Source organism: Oryctolagus cuniculus, chromosome 14, assembly GCF_964237555.1.
Source record: "Oryctolagus cuniculus chromosome 14, mOryCun1.1, whole genome shotgun sequence".
Lineage (NCBI taxonomy): Eukaryota > Metazoa > Chordata > Mammalia > Lagomorpha > Leporidae > Oryctolagus > Oryctolagus cuniculus.
Window position 1 is genome coordinate 71,693,292 of NC_091445.1, and position 19,087 is coordinate 71,712,378.

General features: G+C 37.2%; 1 protein-coding gene across 5 annotated transcripts in view; it reads left to right on the forward strand.

Annotated features, from left to right (window-relative positions):
• The window catches only part of PARP8 (poly(ADP-ribose) polymerase family member 8), a 193,342-nt gene that overhangs the window by 148,780 nt on the left and 25,475 nt on the right, over positions 1–19,087 (forward strand). For 3 of the 5 annotated variants that reach the window (XM_070056702.1, XM_051853483.2, XM_008262187.4), the window contains 5 exons: positions 9,080–9,172; positions 12,139–12,264; positions 13,232–13,297; positions 15,763–15,830; positions 18,265–18,313. In XM_070056702.1, the coding sequence (XP_069912803.1) occupies positions 9,080–9,172; positions 12,139–12,264; positions 13,232–13,297; positions 15,763–15,830; positions 18,265–18,313 (402 nt within the window). The remainder of the gene's footprint in view (positions 1–9,079; positions 9,173–12,138; positions 12,265–13,231; positions 13,298–15,762; positions 15,831–18,264; positions 18,314–19,087) is intronic. The other 2 variants (XM_051853484.2, XM_051853486.2) reach the window with 1 other exon arrangement.

Below are 19,087 nucleotides of genomic sequence, written 5' to 3' on the forward strand. Positions count from 1 at the left end.
CAGTTCTTCCATACTCTTACTTCCTGCTCATACAGAGCCTTATGGTAATACAAAGCTGACTTTTAAGACTCTTTAAAGTATTTCTTGAGTACAGTGTTGTGGGAAAGCATGTGGTCTTCCAGACTAACAAGAACGTGTGTGCATTTTTCATAGTCCTATGGACAACTCATTCTCCAGCCTTTCTTTCTAAGTTTTTGGTTTAGTATTTTTTTTTTCATTTCGATTGTTACCTGTTGCTTCCCAGAGCAATAACTAAAACATTTGCTGTAAATGCTTTCAGTCTCCACCCTTGTACTGAATTTAGTTCTTGGTAAGTGCCAAGTCATGCAGAAATAAGGAAGTGTTCTGAGCTTGCCATTCAGAGAGCTGTTAGATAGATCCAGAAACAGAGTTCTTTGCAAAGGAGTTCCATTCTACTTCCTCCAGTATCAGGAATATATCTTATTATCCTCAAGGCTGCCATTGAAATGGGCAATGGGAGACAGGATTAGAGTAAGTTTAAACATACACATTTTGTAGCTCTTACAAGACTCAGCCATTTTCATTGAGTAAGTATCTTGAGTTGCTGTAAGCTTTCAGTTAGTTTTCAGGCCATTTTTTCTAGTTTATTTAAAAAGATTTTTAGAGAGCGGTGAAAATTTGGGTTCCTTACCCAGCCATTTTTGCTGATATCAGTATCTTTAAAGTCACTAGAGTTTAGGGTTTGAATTTGAGAAACAAAAATGTAGATAAATAGTAAGATAATGATTGAGCTAGTATCTGCTGCAGTTTACAAGGTAAAGGTGATTTTAACTTGCTGTGTACCAACCGCTGTGTGCAGATATTTTGCATATTGTGTCCTTAGTTGATTTGTATGGAACTCTTAAGGCTTAGATGTTTTTGCTCCTGTGGTGCAAATAAGAAGGATTAAGATTCACAGAGGTTAAGCAATTTGTTCAGCATCACCCAGATAGCCTGGAGAGAAGCTGGGCTTTGAACATAATTCTTTATGACTTCAAAACTTTGCATCATGAATGATTATTTAAGGCTTAATAAGTAGAAGACAGTATGCTACATGTTGTGTTACACTCTTAGAGACAATTTTCTCTTAATCTTTGGGAATATATGCCTGAAAAGATAAAGCATAACAAGTCCAGAAAGTGATGATCTATTAGAATTTTGTTCACATTTCAAGAAATTTTTTAAAACTTGTTTAGTAGCTATTTTATGAACACAGTTGTCAAGTTTATGTTTGTTTCACTTTTAGCAAAACAAATGTGAAGCAAGAATTTATTCTTGGTAATCTATGGTATTTTGTGTCAGTCAACTTTTCTCTCAGAAATATAACACTATTCTGAAAATCCTATTAATTAAAAAAGCAGTTCTTGTTAAATAATTGTGCAGTTTTGTTGTTCCCATTTGACACATGAAATGTTTGCTTATAATGAGAATAATCTTTAGATCATCTCAGCCTACCACACTTAGGAGCTACATTGTAACTGTCAGTGTGCATCAGTTGATCTTGATCTGTTGCTTGATCCGTGGCAATACCATCTCCTTTGCAGAAGATAATAGTAATGATATTAATAGCAAACCCTTGTTGAGTATTTTTAAGTGATTTTATGTTCAGAATGCTTAAAATGCAATATCAGATTTAATAGTCTGAAAGGTAGGTCTTAGTATCTCTGCAAATGAGGAGAGTAATGATTTAGTGTTACTTTGCTGTAAGTAATAGGAATGGAACTTTTACATTGGCATCACGGCACCAGGGTAGGACATTTTCCTGTTAGCTCATGTACTTGAATTAATAACATTTATGTCCTGGAAATTTTCTGCACATATTGAAGGGCGCTCAGTCTTTATAGTTCAATGGCTGATAGTTTGTTCCTATAGGAAGTGGTAGAGATATCATAGTGTCTATTAATATGAGAGGATTTCAGAAAGGTAGTGAAAAATGGAATGAAAAGATAAGTTTATTTTGGTGGAAAACAAATTTTGAAGTCTATGCATGTTTTTTCACAATATATATTTTCCATGAGCTTTAAGAAGACTCTGGGTTTGCATGGATTTCAAATAATTTTTGTTACAAAATAAATTTATCTTTTTTTGAAGAAAAGATTTATTTATTTGAAAGACAGAGTTACAGAGAGAGGGGAACAGACACAGAGACAGAGAACTTCCATCTGCTTGCTGGTCACTCCCCAGCTGGCAGCAACAGCCAGAGCTGGGCTGATCCAAAGCCAGGAGCCAGGAACTTCTTGTAGGTCTCCCATGTGGGTGCCGGAGCCCAAGCACTTGGGCCATCTTCCACTGCTTTCCCAGGTGCATTAGCAGGGAGGTAGATCAGAAGTGGAGCAGCTGGGATTCAAACCTTGCCCTCATATGGGATGCTGGCACTGCAGGTGGCTGCTTTACCCACTAGGCCACAATGCCAGCCCTTAAAATTCATCTTTTAATTTCACATCCTTCAAACTTTTTAAAGTTTTTTCATATGGTTGTATCCAACTCCAAATTTTGACTTTATCTGTATCTGTATCAACAGTTTGCTTTTTCTAGAAATAGAAGTTCTTTTGTGAGCAAGAGAGAAAACATTTTCTTAATAAATATAATTTAGCTAGTTATCAGATGGTCTAACATTACTGTGATTTATAGTGTTATATAAGGAAATCTGAAAATGTACTCTGGTTTCTTAAATAGTAAGATAAGAGATACATGAAATCTGATAAAGAACATAAAGCCAAAGAAACTTTATGCTCAAACAAAAAGAGATAAACAGAAATGTCTCTTGATTGCCTTAAATAGATGTTTTACTTAAGTCGGGCTTACCCACTTTTTCTGTGTCTCTGCTGTATTTGTATTGCAATATGTTCAGCTGTAAATTTAAGACTACTATGTTAAAATTCACGGTCAGTGTATATTTTCTTATAGGGTATTAACTGACAAGCTGACACATTGACCACTTATCTAGCTAATATGACACATTACAACTGTAATAAATCCCATAGATATAAAGAGTACAGTTATTATCCAGTTAGTGATTAGATAGGTTAGAATATAATTGAATTTGTATAAAAATCTGTATCTAATGTATTAACACATTTTTTAGCACTTCCTCTTTCCACATCCAGTCTTTCTTACATTTTTTCCTCTTTACTTCAAGCCTGATTATTTTTTAAATCACATAGACCCACTTTAACCTCCGTTCTCCAAAGTCTTAAAATCTGTAGTGACCACTTGTATTACTCTATCATTCTACTGAGTGGCCTGGGTTAACACGCCACACTTCTGGCAACACAAGGAACTAAACTACTTATTTAGAAACACGGCGATCTCCCATTTTCCCCTTCTGCATATAAATGTCACTCCTGGGTTTGAGTCTCGACAAAGGACACTTTGTATCTGCATGTCACTGGTATTACCACCAGGAGAATGGTTCAGAATCCTGGATTTTCATCTTGGTATTGTAGTTTGGAGTGTTAACAGAAAACCAAACCGAAAACAAATGAATGGTTCTCTGTCTTTTGGAATCAGCTTGAATGTTGCTGCAGCAAACGATTCTTAATGTTGATTGTATCTTCACAGTGTGATTCTGGAAAACAAGAAAACAAGGAATCAGTGCCAGAAATGACAGTTCTATCAGCCTCTAAATTCTTAGTGCTCATGTCTTTTTGTTAAACGTTAAGCTTAAATACCCCAGTCTTGGGTCAGTGCAATTGTTTGTCTTCTTTGAACTGAAAACCTATGTTGCTATATTCAGCTAGTGAAAACCATATGGCTCTCTAGGTTGATGTCCCAGTGTTAGACCTCTGTCATTGATACTTGGTGGTCATTCTGCATGTCTGATACCCATAGACATTCCCATTTCCCACATTAGCGTATTAGGATCTCATTTTCCTCTCCTATTGTGTCAAAATGTCTTGGATTGCTTGCCCCTGAGTGGTTGGATCAGTCGTGAGATTCCGCTCCACTGGTTCTCAGACGTGTTTGCGAATGTCTATCATCCACTTGAACGAAATGTCTAATTCTTTTTTTTTTTTTTTTTTTTTTTTGACAGGCAGAGTGGACAGTGAGAGAGAGAGACAGAGAGAAAGGTCTTCCTTTGCCGTTGGTTCACCCTCCAATGGCCGCCGCGGCCGGCGCACTGCGGCCAGCGCACTGCGCTGATCCGATGGCGGGAGCCAGGAGCCAGGTGCTTTTCCTGGTCTCCCATGGGGTGCAGGGCCCAAGCACCTGGGCCATCCTCCACTGCACTCCCTGGCCACAGCAGAGAGCTGGCCTGGAAGAGGGGCAACCGGGACAGAATCCGGCACCCCGACCGGGACTAGAACCCGGTGTGCCGGCGCCGCTAGGCGGAGGATTAGCCTAGTGAGCCACGGCGCCGGCCGAAATGTCTAATTCTAATGACAGAATCTCTATTGGAAATCCTGGGAATCTATATATATTTTTCTAAATAATTTACTTATTCATTCATTTTATTTGAAAGGTAGAGAAAAACAGAGAGAGAGCACTTTCCCAGACATGGGTTCACTAGCAAGATCTGGGCGTAGGCCAGACCAAAGCCAGAGGCTGGGAACCCAGTCTGGGACTTCCACAAGTGTCAGGGACCGAACTGCTTCAGCCATCAGCTGCCGCCTCTCAGGATGCACATTTAGGAAGAAGCTGGAAGGAGGAGTAGAGCCAAGATGCAAACCCAGGAAATCCAATTTGGGATGTATGTGATCCAAGTGGTGTCTTAACCACTACACAAAGTGCACACCCTTATCCAGCCTTGCTGTGTCCCTTAGACAAATGTTCTCGAGGTTCCTATTTTCTGAATGAAACCAGTAACCTTCAGTTATAATTTGGTCATAGCTAAAAAGCATTCCTGTGAAAATTGATGAGAAACTAGGGATGTGCCATTTTATCTTCCAAGCAGAGAGGTCTTTTTGCATTTAGGTCTGACCTTCATTTTTGAAAAGGAGATGAAAATATGTCCCAGTAACACCTCTCCCCTCCCTCGAATCATGGAAGCTCAGATTTCAGGTTCTGAAATACAAGTGAAACTACAGTGTGAATTATGCAAAACACTTCTAGTTCAAAAACATGTGGGCTTTTTGTTTGTTTTGCATCTAAACTGAGTTGAATTTGACTTCAATGCTCAAACATCTTTTGTTGCATGAGACAAATAGCGATCTCTGTGTTCAGGCCTAGTTAGGTATGTTCCACCTTGTGACTGTGGATCTGCTATGATCCCTGTGGAAACTGTGTCTCTTAGTGGATGGTACACCTTGCCCCACCCTGTGTCTCTCCACCACTGAAAGATTCCAAAGAGTTTACTATTAAACTGGAAATACAGAGAATTAAAGGCTTGTAGGTTTTGTAGTTCTAGATGCTAATGCTAAAATGATTCTTAAATTATTAATACCAGTTTTTAAATCAAGAACTTACATTTACACTGCTTATTTCATTTTGGACAGGATGGATTATAGCAGTAAATTGAATTTTGATAAAATATGGATATGAGAATAAAAGTACCAATTCAAATTTGCTTCAAGTCAAAATATTTTTATTAAATACGTATCTTAGTAGGCACACTGAATGAAAGCTGCCATAGGCATGTCTTCTCTGAGTTATCTTATATGTTAATATTTATCATTTAAACAGTTCCCTGTAACTGGAATGAGCTCATTTTATATATTGGGCTTCTGTGAATATTTTGCTTGAAAAAAAAGCCAGAAATATTTGAAAACCAGTCACCTACACCATGCTTATCTCTCTACATAAACACATTAGCTAGATTGTCTAGAATGTATCACTTATATTTTTAGTAGAGGGTACTTTAAAAACAATGAAAACACACATTTTCTAAATTACACTGAAGTTCTAAAATATTCTTGAGAGATTGAAAATAGTTTTCAAAACATGTTTTTTGTGTGCACATTTCAATTGCTTTGATTCAAATAAATTAAAAATACATTCATCTTAGGGACACATACAAAAGTTCCCCATGCTTTTAAAAGGTGCATAGTAAATAATGCAGACATTATGGATATGTTGATAATAAAGGGATTTGCCTTGGTATTACAGTCTAAATTGTGAAACTAATTTGCCTCAAGGCTATTTAATCATAATAATATAAAGAATACATAGTATTTTATAAATTTAATATTTACTATAAACTAAAAAATGAACTGATACATAATATAAAAGTTGATTTTATATATATATATAGGCATACATACTTCGTATTAAAGCGTGTCTGAAAAACACATGATGACACTCCTCTGGTAATAGCAACAAATGACTATGTACTATTTTGGTAGCATTTTCTGTGTAAGTAGCATAATAATAACAGAATTTGTCAGGAAGGGAGTTGGGTGGGAATCTGTTTAAGGTGGGAGAAGGCTAGTCAACAGTGTAAGTACTTATGTTGTTTGGGAATAGTAATCGCCTTTCTGTTCCTTGAATAGGATGGAAGTCTTAGCTGAGCAGAAATGCCTCATCTTGAGAAGTTTAGTGCGCCACCTTGTGTTGGCATTTTGAACTTCTTTTGAATAACTGTAAAAAATAATTTACAAATACATGTCTTAAAATTAAATTCATTTATATCTTGGATATCCCTTGAACTTTGTGGTAAAAATGAGCAAAAAATATACCATTATTGTTTAAAACTTTTACTAGCATTTACTTAGAATTGTATTTGTATGATATGTGAACTAATTATAGCATTATACATCTGTAGTTGCTATGTTAGAAAAAAAGGGAGGGGAAGAAAAATCACTTTACAAGAATGCGATGTGTGCTTTTACATCTAATTTTCAGTATGACAACAGAAAAACCCAGTTTTTTGTTTTGTTTTGTTTTCATTTCCAAAGAGCAAGTTTCCTAGCCTACCTACCTTCTGCCTGATTTCCTGCTTCACTGTGTTGTGATAACAGGAAGTTCCTGGAAATCAGCCTGCCACATTTTAAGTATAGATAGAAGGATTACTTCCAAGCCAGAAACACGCATATGAGAATACAGTAACCACAAGAACTCGTGGTCATAGTGTCAGCATTAAAATGCTCGTTTATTATTTAAAATAACGTAAGTGGCAAGTCCCTGGGATTTGGAATTTCAGAGGTTTGACTAAGAATGGGTCTGAGAGGGAGACGAAGCAGAAATTTAGAGAAAAGCGTTATTACACAAGCCCTGGGATTTTGCTTGTTGTGCAAGATGGAGAAGAGGGCAGTCTGGGTGAAACTGATAGAAAACATTTGGAACAAAGTCAGAGTGGCACAGGAACAGCTGGGGTCTGTGACAGTGTGCAGAGAGAGATCTGTAAGAATACTTCATGTCTATCATGTTTTCCCCTTACGTCTTTGGAATTGTTTATTAAAATGATTTAAATTAAATTTTTAGTGTAGTGAGGTATTTCAGTTCATTTTATTTCCCTTTACAACCATAATTTAGTACTGATATGTGGTTTCTGTTGTCATATTCCCTGGAGATAGATAGATAGATAGATGATAGATAAATAGATAAATGGTAGGTATATAGAAAGATAGATAGATAAACACAAAGTAAATATAGCTGATGTGTGAGGTTCAAATAAAACTAATCGTTACTCATGTCCTTCAGTGAGCCTTATCCTATTATTCAACTTTGGGGTTGATGTATTTTAGTCATAAAACAGTGATGGTTATTTGACAAGGGTATTATTAAAAAACAAAATAGCTTCTGTGTGTCACTGTTTACTTCCTCAGGGAACTCTGGGTAACTGGCTCATGAATAAATTCCTAGGGCCCTTTGAGGTTTCCAGGGTTTATCTTCTGCCTGGATTCTTGTTTGTATACGGTCTCATTATATTTGGACACCACCGCGGCCCTTGGCACGGTTGTAAACATGCAGCAGTGTTTGCTGTTCTTGTTTCAGGCCCTATCATGTTCTGTGCCTCAGAAAGTGAACAAAAGAAGCAGTCCAGTGTCTGAGAGGGAAATTGAGGCTAGCACGCAGATAATACACAAACATGGAAGGTTAAGAATGAGTTAAATACTCATACCGTAGTGGAGACTGAACAGTCTGTTCTGTGTATATCCAGCAGTGTGTAGAGCTTGAGGGTGGGTGCAGAACTTTCTCCAGTTAATTTCCTCCTCCAGTCCTGATGTTTCTGAAATGGCATCAAACTGCACTTTTAAGACCAACAAAGGAAATACACCAATTGATTCTTTTTCTAGAATTCTCTTTGGGGGAAAATCAGCCAGCAACATTGTGATCAGTGAGACTTTCTCGCCATCAATCCACACATACGGGCTCATTCTGAACATAAACTAGATGTCCAAAATGGGGCTGTGGCCTGCCAGGAGACCAGGTTGCCCTCTGGGAGCAGTGGCACTAACAAATGCCTTTTGTCTGCTGTGCGCAGGTTCCACGGATCGCATCGTGTTAGGCTTCATCAGCTACCTAATGCAGTGCACCGTGGGAGATAAGATAAATCAGAGAGTTGACACTATATTAGATTTGAAAGATGAGCACTCTTCCCAAGTAATTGCAGAGTGTATATTTCAGTGCTGTTGACTTCAGGAGGTTATTGAAGTCAAAAGTCTTTGCAACAAAACCAATCTTTCAAGAACTGGGTAGCGAGTAAGCAGAGTCATGCTTATTTTTTCCCAGACACAGTTTTCCTGGGAAAAAGTGGAATTCTCCTTTGAGTATTGGTTTTATTTAACGTTTGTGTTTAATATTAATTTTTCTTAAATCGCCAGCTTGGGTCTTTGTTTTTTGTAACTATGCATCTCATGGTCAGATTTGTATTAAATAAGTGAGATTTTCCTACTCAAGAATATTTTCCATCTACTGATAAGTGGTATTGCATGCAAGTGCCTAAACTAAGTGAAATGGATAATTCCTTATCATATTTGTGACTATTTTGCTAATTAACCTTTACTCATTGTTACCTAGATTTAGGGATTTGCTTTTTTATTAAAGAAAGTAGAATATTTTGTATTTTTCTTGCAAAAAAATTTCTAAAACTTTGCATTTGCTATTTATTATGTGTAATGTCATAAATTTAATTTAGGAATTAAGAAATGGGAAAAAAGTCTGTAATAATGCCCCACCCCACCCCCGCCTTGTTTTGTAGCCTACCGTGTGTGAACGAGAGCTGTGTGTATTTGCTTTTCAAACCCTGGGAGTAATGAATGAAGCTGCTGATGAAATAGCAACTGGAGCTCAGGTAGTAACACAGGACACTGATTATTTCTTACTTGATTTGAAAATTTTGTTCCAGTGCAGTAGTTACCTTCATTCTGTTATTCTTCAGGGAAAAGTTTTGATAGCTTCTTGTTAAAGGCAAACTAACATTTGATATTTTCTTAGGTATAAACTAAATTTTCTCTCTTCATCTAGAGTGTGCTTTGTTATTTCACAATTTCCAAAGGGAGAAATTAAGCCGCCTTTCTGTTGTATGAAAAATAATTGTAATTCTTTCTTTATAGTGAAGTTGAGGTATTGAAACCCTTGTACATGCATTATGTAAAACTTCTTTGTAAAGTTATACTGCCATAAAATGGGAGGCAATTTAGTTTTTTTAAATATAGGCAAAAAGATAATGGGCAGATGATATAAAAAGAGAACATTCAGTTTTACAGCAGTGTTGTTTATGAGATGATAGGAAGAAAACATAAAAACAAAGAGATAACTCGAAAGTGTTGGAGCATTCCATGTTTCTAGGAAATAACAAGTAAATTTTAGAGGCCAACATTGTGGCGCAGTGGGTTAAGGTGCTGTGTGCGATGATGGCATCCCACATGGTTGCCAGTTTGAGTCCCAGCTGTTCCACTTCCAATCCAGCACTATGCTAATGTAGCTAGGGAAGCAGCAAAAGATGGCCCATGTGCTTGGGCTCCTGTTACCCACGTGGGAGACCGGGTGAAGTTTCATGCTCCTGGCATCATCCCGACTGTTGTCAACATTTGGGGAGTGAACAAACAGATGGAAGATCAATCTCTCTCCCTCTCTCTCTCTCTCTCTCTCTGTCTCCCTCACCCCACCCCCATAACTCTGACTTTAAAATAAACAGATCTTTTAAAAAAACTAAATTATAAAAATGCCAAGATATTGTATGTTACAATTTGAGCAAATTTTCTTTTTTTCACTTAGTAACCTGATAAAATTACTAATTCATAAAAAAAAATCAGAAAAAAGCATTTAAAAATTAATGATAGTGTGACAGGCTGGATCAACCATATACAAAAACAATATATAAAATTATAATATTGTAATAAAGCGCAGTATTGCCAAGGAATAGGATGTTAAAAATGACAGATTATTCCCCTAATGGATTGTGTCACAGATAAATTTAATATATACTATAGGAGGTATCACACCCTCACTTACTACAGAATTATTTAGTAAATGAGGTGGAAACAAATGCCCTAAACATGTGGAGTGGGACAGGGGAAATAATTAGTTTAGTTATTTGCACTGTGTACAAAAGCAAGTTCAAAGTGACTTAAAGAGCAGTTTTACAAAATAATGTTCAAAGTAGAAGAGAATGAAATTGACCATGCACAAAAAGCATTCAGCTATTAGCAATCATAAAGAGAAATCTCATCAGATTTGAGTTCATACAGACTTTACATATTTTACCTGGAAAAATAATGAACCTTAAGAGTGAAGTATGAAAAAGCTACTTTTACTACAAACATAATTGCATAAAAGCTCAAAAAACTTGAAAGCATGAAGATCACAACAGATTAAGGGATAAAACCAATGCAGGTTTTGTAAAGAAACACAAGAAAATATTTAGTTGTGATAAAAGTCAATTGGAAGGAATGACCAGTCTCTCATTTACAAAATTCATAAAAATGAGTGGGAAAAATGGTCATGTAACAGATGTAGCATCATTCTTTCAAGAAGTATAGCCTACTATAAGGCAGGTATTGTACTTGATGAAGTACAACAGTTAATTAATACTCATGTATGAGGCTTCAAGAATTTACATGTCCCTTAATCCAGTTACCAGACCATATGATTCATTTACTTGATGAAATATGAAGGGACATATATATATATTTTAAAGATTTGTTTTATTTATTTAAAAGGTAGGGTTAGAGAGTGAAATAGAGAGAGAGGGAGGTCTTCCATCTGCTGGTTCACTCCCCAAATGGCCACAACAGCTGAGGTATGCCAGGCCAACTCCAGGATCCAGGAGCTTCTTCAGGGTCTCCCACATGGATGCAAGGGCCTAAGGACTTGGACCATCTTCTGCTGCTTTTCCCAGCTTCATTAACAGGGCGCTGGGTTGGAAGTGGAGCAGATGTGTCTCAAACCAGAGTGCCAGAGAGAATGAAAGAGAAAAAGGAGAGAGAGACAGAGACAGAGAGATATCTCTCATCCCCTGGTTCACTCCACAAATGCTAACGACAGCTGGGGTTGGACCATGCTCAAGCTGAGAGCGGGGAACCCAGTCTCTGTGACCCCAGTGAGTGAGTGGGCGAGATCTAAGTACTTGTGCCATCCTCTGCTGCCTCCTTGGGTGCTCTTCACTAGGAAGCTGAATCGGAAACAATTACTCCGGTATAGGGTGCAGGCATCCTAAGCAGCAGCATAACTATTTGTGCCACAGTGCTCTCCCCAAAGGCAATATTTTTGAAGTAATGAATTTTAAATGAAAAATAAAAGGCAGCTAGATATTGCCCCTACATCCAACATGCACAAATTTGCATATTAGAGGCTCTGAAAAACACCCAAAACTAAGAAAATAATCTGTACTTAAGAGGATTTCTCAAAAGCATCTAATGTGGAGCATTTTCTTTTCTTTTCCCTTTTTTTTCTGTTTTTTAGTGAAAATTCTTCTTGTCCATTGGAAGTGATGTTGCTTAAAAAAAGAAGTTGTACACCAGGGTTGTGCATGTGTGTCTGAATATACATACATGTCTGTTACCTATCTATGTGTGTGTGTGCATATATGCCCTTATTAAAAATCATTCAAGTAATACACTTAAAATCTGTGCATTTATCCAAATGTAAATTTTCCCATAAATAAAACAATTAAAGCGTAGAAATAGTAAAGTATTCAAAAGGAAATTAACATAGTGCTAACAGTAGGCTAGGTTGATAGAATAATAGGTAGCTTCCCATGGCAAACCTCTTGGTAAAAGCTGAAGAATAGTAACTACCTTATGTGTATATTTCAAGGTGGTAGATCTACTAGTATCCATGTGTAGGTCTGCGTTGGAATCTCCTAGAAAAGTTGTCATTTTTGAGCCATATCCTTCTGTGGTGGATCCAAATGATCCTCAGATGTTGGCCTTCAATCCCAGGGTAAGTAGTCACCCCACACACCAGTCAAAGGTTTCCTTTCACAGTGATGGCAATTTTAGCCTCATTGGTCTTCCTCTTTCTATCTGAATCTCTGTGTCATCAAACACACCCATGATTATTTTAACTTCATTGTATATTTTGGGGGATTTTAACTTCTAATTTTAAGAATCATGGGTAAAGGGACATGTTTTTCTTTTGCTTTTGTATTTTTGCCCCAACCCTGTCCTCTTCTCCTTTGTCAGCTATCTGAAGCTAGTCAAAGTTGAATTCATATTATTAGGGGCTGGCATTTCCTAAGAACACAATTTTATAAATATTTATGGAGATTAGAGAGAATCCTTTTGAACTAACAAAATTTTTAAATTACAAGACAGCTCAATTTACCTTAGTTTCTATGCTAGTCATCCTGAGCTTATTTTCTAGCAATAGGTATATATAATTTCCTTGTAAGAACTTTCCTTCATTAAGTTGCAGTAAGGCACCTGTTTGTGCTGAAAAATCAATTGTCAGTGGAGTGCATGTTGTCATTTGTACATTGTCATACCCTTTTGGTGACAATATTCTAATCAAAAGAAAATTAAAGCAATTGTGAGATTTGAAGTAGATTTTTTTACTTTCAGAGAATTCTGTGATTTTTATTCACTATGGCCAATGTCTTAGTTGTGAAGGCCTGAATCATGAACTTTGTGTATTTCTAGATCTTTCTCCCACAAGCTGAACATGATTTTATGTACTTGTATAAGGGTTGGAATCGTTTTCTTTTTTCGTCTCTCTTACTCAGGATCTAAATATTACATCATTGAGCCATCTTTATTACAGTCTTTGCCTTCATGTACATAAAATAGTCATTTCTTTCAAATTGACCCTAATGGAAAATTCATGAACAGAAATAATGTTTCTCTAGTGCTGCAGATTTACAAAGACTGTAAGTGAGTATTGTTTTGTGTCTTGTTTTTTCATTAAACAGAAGAAGAATTATGATCGAGTAATGAAAGCACTGGATAGCATAACTTCCATCAGAGAAATGACACAAGTAAGTATGTCAACCTTGTGAATTTGTACAGTTCGTTTTGCTTGAATAAAGTCATATTTTAAAGCCCAGAATAATAGCCATGTAGTGAAATGCAGATTTTTCCATTATGTAAGGTGTAAATAAAATCATTAAAAGACTGTGCTGTATTAGGATGTTTTAATTAAATTACACCAGTACGTTGGCATGCCAGTAGCATCCCTTTGGAAGGGTAATTGCGTATTTAGAATGCTAGTACTTTGCTCTCAAACTGGAGCAGGAGCGGAGCCTTTGAATGCAGGTACATATTTTAAGGCAGAGGCTAAATCTGGTACCATCTTCCTGGCACATCAGTTTTAACTAATAGTAGTAATTTCAAGATCTTATTTTTATATTCAAATTTTAAAAAATTCTATAAAATGCAAATTTTGTATCAATATTTGCGATATAACCCAGACTCTCAAAACCATTTTGGAAGATGCCAGACTCCCAGACAGTACCAGTTTATGTTTTTGGTCACTAATGGGGCTTTGATGGAAAAGTTGGATGAACAAGGATCAGAGTTTGTTAGAAAATCTAACACATTCCTGTGCTGAAGTCCAGTACCTGGAAAAACACATAATATTGAATCACTGAGGCTTTCCACTGCCAAAGGTGTGGAAAGAGGTTTAAAACTCGTCATTATAGGGAGAAATTAATAGTTCACACCTTCCATGTGGTGATTTCAAGGCTTACACTGCCCCAGAGACCCTTGAGGTGTGACAGTGAGTGCTACACTCAGTTACTTATTTTCTCCATCAAAAGAATAGAAGATTTTCCTGTCCCAGGGCCCACTGAGCTGTGCTCCTCCCTCCCTACACCCCCAGAATCACCTCAGCTCCCCTATGTGAAGAGAGTATTCAAAAAGTACATGTATTTGCCTCTAGTTTAGATTCTTGACTCTTTTGGTCTTTATTCATATAGTCAAGTACATATTCATTCATTCAGCAAATAAAATGTGTCAGGCGATGGTCAGCAAAATATTCTTTAATTCACAGATGATATGATTTACTTAAAAATAACCTTCCCTTCTGCTTGTGGTTTTTCCATGCCTGAATGCTTTCTATGTTATGGAAATTCTTTTTTTAAACAAGCATTTCTTATTTGTATAAGGAATGAAAACAATAAAATGTTTCTCAATATGGAAGGAAAAAATTAAGAACTTACACAGAGTTAAATAAACCTTTATAGTCATCAAAAAGACTTTGGAGAAGGGTATTTATACTATACCCTAGACCCAGATCATTCTGGAATTTAAAAATAGCTGTAAACCTTGAGTCTGGATTCGGCTCCATGCCAAAAATTGCTTCCTTTATTCTGGGTCATGTGTAAGCTATTTTAATAGGAGGACACGTAGACGACTGAGAGTCAGCGTAGGACGGTAGAAGCCAAAGTTGTGTAACTTGCTTGTCAGTGCTATGGCCTGTGACCTTGGACAAGCTGTTTAATGGCCTCAGTGTCTTTACTGACAAGGTGGAAATAGTAACACTACACCCTCTTTCCATGTGTGCCTCTTGAGGATGCTGTCAGGTTTTATTGCATCAAATTCTTTAAACCCTTCCAAATAAATGTAAGATGGCACAGTCCTATTTTCCAGAATGTACTACCTTAAAGTTAGCCCTGACAGAGAGAGTGCCATTTGTTCTATGAAATACTTAATTGTCTGAGTAAATTCCATTAAATGCTTTAATAGAAGGAAACACATAAATTATGTCCAGTTTTCCTGTGTACAGTTCTACACCTAAGTCTCCTAAGATATGCGCATGAGTTGTAGCTGTCACAAAGTTTGTGTTCATGTTTGTTAAAAATTAAAAATGGTCATTGCCAAACATTCCAGGACAGTTGTCAAAGGTATTTAGAGTACTGCAGTGGAGGAGAGAGACCGCAGCATAAACTATGCTCAACTCCAACTAAGACAGAGGGTCTGAAGTTTATAAAGTTGGACAAGGGAACCAAGGAGGGCCATGGGAAACGGAAAAAGGAGTCAGAGAGAAGGGACAAGGGCAGTTATGTGGAGATGGACACTTAGAGAAGGGGGTAAGTGCCGAATTACTGGAAGTGGCTTGGCAGGGCAGGTTGGCACGATGCATATTTTGTGGCTTGGCAGCATTGCGTTTTCTTGAGCAGAGTCTCATCTGGGGATGTGGGCATGTGCTTGTCCAGGACAGGGGGTTTACTCTAGTGACATGACCTGGTGTGAATGGAAACCGGGCTAAAACCTGGTCAGGTCTCTCAATATAATGTTTGGGCAAGTCCTTTGTACCTCATGGAGATTCACAGTTCCTGTCACTCTGGGGGCCACCATTCCAGGGAGCTGTTGTTCTTCTCATCTCAAGACCAGAAAGGTGCAGTTAAACCTAGATCAGGCACATCTTTCAGTATATTTTTCCTTTTGTAGAGGAAGAAAAAGGAATTTATCAAGGCATATAATGATTGCTTATTTTTTCCAGGCACCTTATTTGGAAATCAAGAAGCAGATGGATAAACAGGACCCCCTTGCGCATCCCCTACTGCAATGGTATAAAACTCGAGTTTTCCTCTTAATGAAAACAGCATCTCTTTCCATGGCCTGCTTTAAAGAGAGAGAGAAAAAAATAGAGGCCTATTTTACAAACCCTGCAATGCTACAGTTCTACAAGACTGTGAGACCTGGTGATTTTACAATCCGGGAGTCCTTAATGACTCTCCCTTTAATTAAAACTCATACATCATAAGGGGAAGACAATGCTGTCATCTGCACTACTAGGGATGTACAATGCATTTGACAGCAGTTTGTTCACAGTTTTCAAGGATGTGATTAACTAGAGTACATGCTGAAGACATTTTGGTTCATTTCATTTTCTAATTCAGTGAGGACCAAGTGATAAAAACTCGCTGTTTTATCCCTTATCATTGAAAACCTTCCTAAAATAGGTTTTGTATATTTTGTTCCCTAAGTGTGGGCAGTATAAATTTGATTGCTCTGCAGAATTTTCACTGTTTCCAAGTGGACCTGGTGAGGGATACAGCAGCAGTCCATCTTGGATTCAAAAACAAGAGTTAGACTATGGTGAGGAGAGGTGGCTTAGTAATACCTTGCTGGGATGCCTACATCAAATATTTTGCTCATGTCTCATTTGCAAAGCGACAACAATAGCATCTACTTAGCAAAGCTTAGAGGAGTTGTATATACTTTTCTCTTTAAAATCACTTTGAAAACTCAAAGACTATGGAATGTATCAGTGTTATCAGACAGGAATGCAAACATAAGGATTTGAAGAGATTGGTCTGGATGAGCCTTACTTCATGTTACAATGAGGAAATTTCTAAAAAATATGTAGAAATGAACAGAGAAAAAATAATCTGGCTTTCTCAAGATTCTGGTAACTTTTACTTAGTAAAAATTTTATGACACATTTAATTTAGTCGAAGACCATGACATCGAATTCTATTCTTTCATATCTGTTAATGGTCTATCATTGCTCTGTCATTAACATTTTGACAAATTAAGTAAAAAAATAAAACTTGATCTACATTTTAATATTTTCTTGTCATATGAAAAAAGAAGGCAGAAATGTAAAATATCTCACTGTTTTCTTTTTCCCCTGGGTCAGTCTGCTTGTTAACTTCCAGTTGCTAATGATCGTTTCTTCCAGCTTGTTATTCACTACTCTGTCAGGGAGAAGAAAATCTACAAATGTTGTTGGGTTTTTCCCACTTAATATTTTGAGAGTCTAAAGCATAAAGGAGCCGGCGCCGTGGCTCAAATGGCTAATCCTCTGCCTGCGGCGCCGGCACACGGGGTTCTAGTCCCGGTCGGGGCGCTGGATTCTGTTCCGGTTGCCCCTCTTCCAGGCCAGCTCTCTGCTAAGGCCCAGGAGTGCAGTGGAGGATGGCCCAAGTGCTTGGGCCCTGCACCCGCATGGGAGACCAGGAGAAGCACCTGGCTCCTGGCTTCGGATCAGCGCAGTGTGCCGGTTGCAGTGCAGTGGCCGCAGCGACCATTGGAGGGTGAACCAACGGCAAAAAGGAAGACCTTTCTCTCTGTCTCTCTCTCACTGTCCACTCTGCCTGTCAAAAAATTAAAAAAATAAATGAAGCATCAAGGAATGTATTCTTTCGGATACCCAAATTTATGTTGAATTTTATACATAAGCCATTGTTTATATCAGCACAAAGAGATCCTCAAATAAAGAAAAACCATCTTATAAGAACTCAGTTTACAAAGTTCTTATAAATATTATTTGTTTATGTTTTTATTTATTTACTTTTGAAAGAGTGACACAGAGGGATACAGAGAGAGAGAGAGAGAGATCATCCATCCATTGGTTTATTTCACAACTGCCCACAACAGCCAGGGCTGGGCCAGGTTGAAGCCAATAGCCAAAAACTCCACCCAAGTTTCCCACATGGATGGCAGGGTCCTGGGTACTTGGGCCAATATCTACTGACTTCCTGGGCACATTAGCAGAGGCCTGGTTAGAAGCTGAGTAGCCAGGACTCCAACCAGGCACTCTGATATGGGCTATAGGCAACTCAAGCAGTAGCTTGACCTGCTGCACCTCAACACCTGCCCTAAGAACTCATTCTTAATTTAAGCAAGGTAGAGAGGAGCAAAAACAGCAGATGTGTACATCAGTTTCTGATGTTTGTGGTTAGGTTATCATTACTTGAAAGTACATCCAGGAATGTTCATTGTAGTAGTTGAGGTTGTGCTTGTTAGAAACTGTATCTTAGGTTTTAAGGAACCACTACTAAATGTGTTTTTTCTGATTAAAATGTTACTGTTTTTGTTTTATAAGCTGCTTAAATTGTTTCAAAACACAAGCAAAAAATTATATAATTAAAAATAATTGCTACTAAATTTAGTTTATGGAATAGCAAAGATAAGTTTTCATCATTTGCCAAGTAAGAAGAGAAAATTCAAATATATTTGACATATATTTTTGACTGATGGATTATTTTAATTTCAGGGTTATTTCAAGTAATAGGTCCCATATCGTGAAACTTCCAGTTAACAGGGTAAGTTGTTTTCTTCCCAGATGCATATGGAAACGGGAGGGTTACTTGTTATTTGGAAGAACTCGCTGACCCCTGTGCTTTTTAGAAAGCCTCCTCCAAGAGCTGAAATAGATCCAGTTTTAATCTAATGCTTCTGTTTGAAATTGTCACTTGTGTACTAGCTCCAAGCCTTTCAAAGATGTCAAATTCAAATTCAGGCTGTTGTGCTGACCTTTAAAGTAAATAAAAACATCAATATGAGAAAATTTAGTCATTACACAAGTGATAGAAAAAATTATGTAGAGGTTGATCAGAAGGAAGTTAATGGGCTTTTCAGTTACCAGATTCAGCACTGGCACCTTTCCCTTTTTTTTTATATCTGAAAAAATATTGTCTCATGATACACTTATCTGCCTAGTAATCTTAAAGAATAGGAAAGCTAATGGACTCAGATTTTGGCTTTAATCATGTCCTAACAGTATCTAAAATCCATCTTTCTGTCTATAAATCTCTAAGGGTGAGATTCTTATGTATAATACAATTCTGTACTGTATTCCTCTATAAGTATATTCCCAGGTAAAAGATAAACAATCAGGAAATTTTGTCAAGCTGTTAATCCAAAAAATTCCTTTGTAATTTATTTCCATGACAAAAGAGGGAAATTATATTTGAATATTGTCAATTTCTAGTGTTATAAATACATGCAAATATAGCATAATGATAATGTTTACCATTTTAAAACCTCACTAACTTCTCTGCTTAGCAAACTCCAGTTTCCTCAGTTAAATGGCTAGT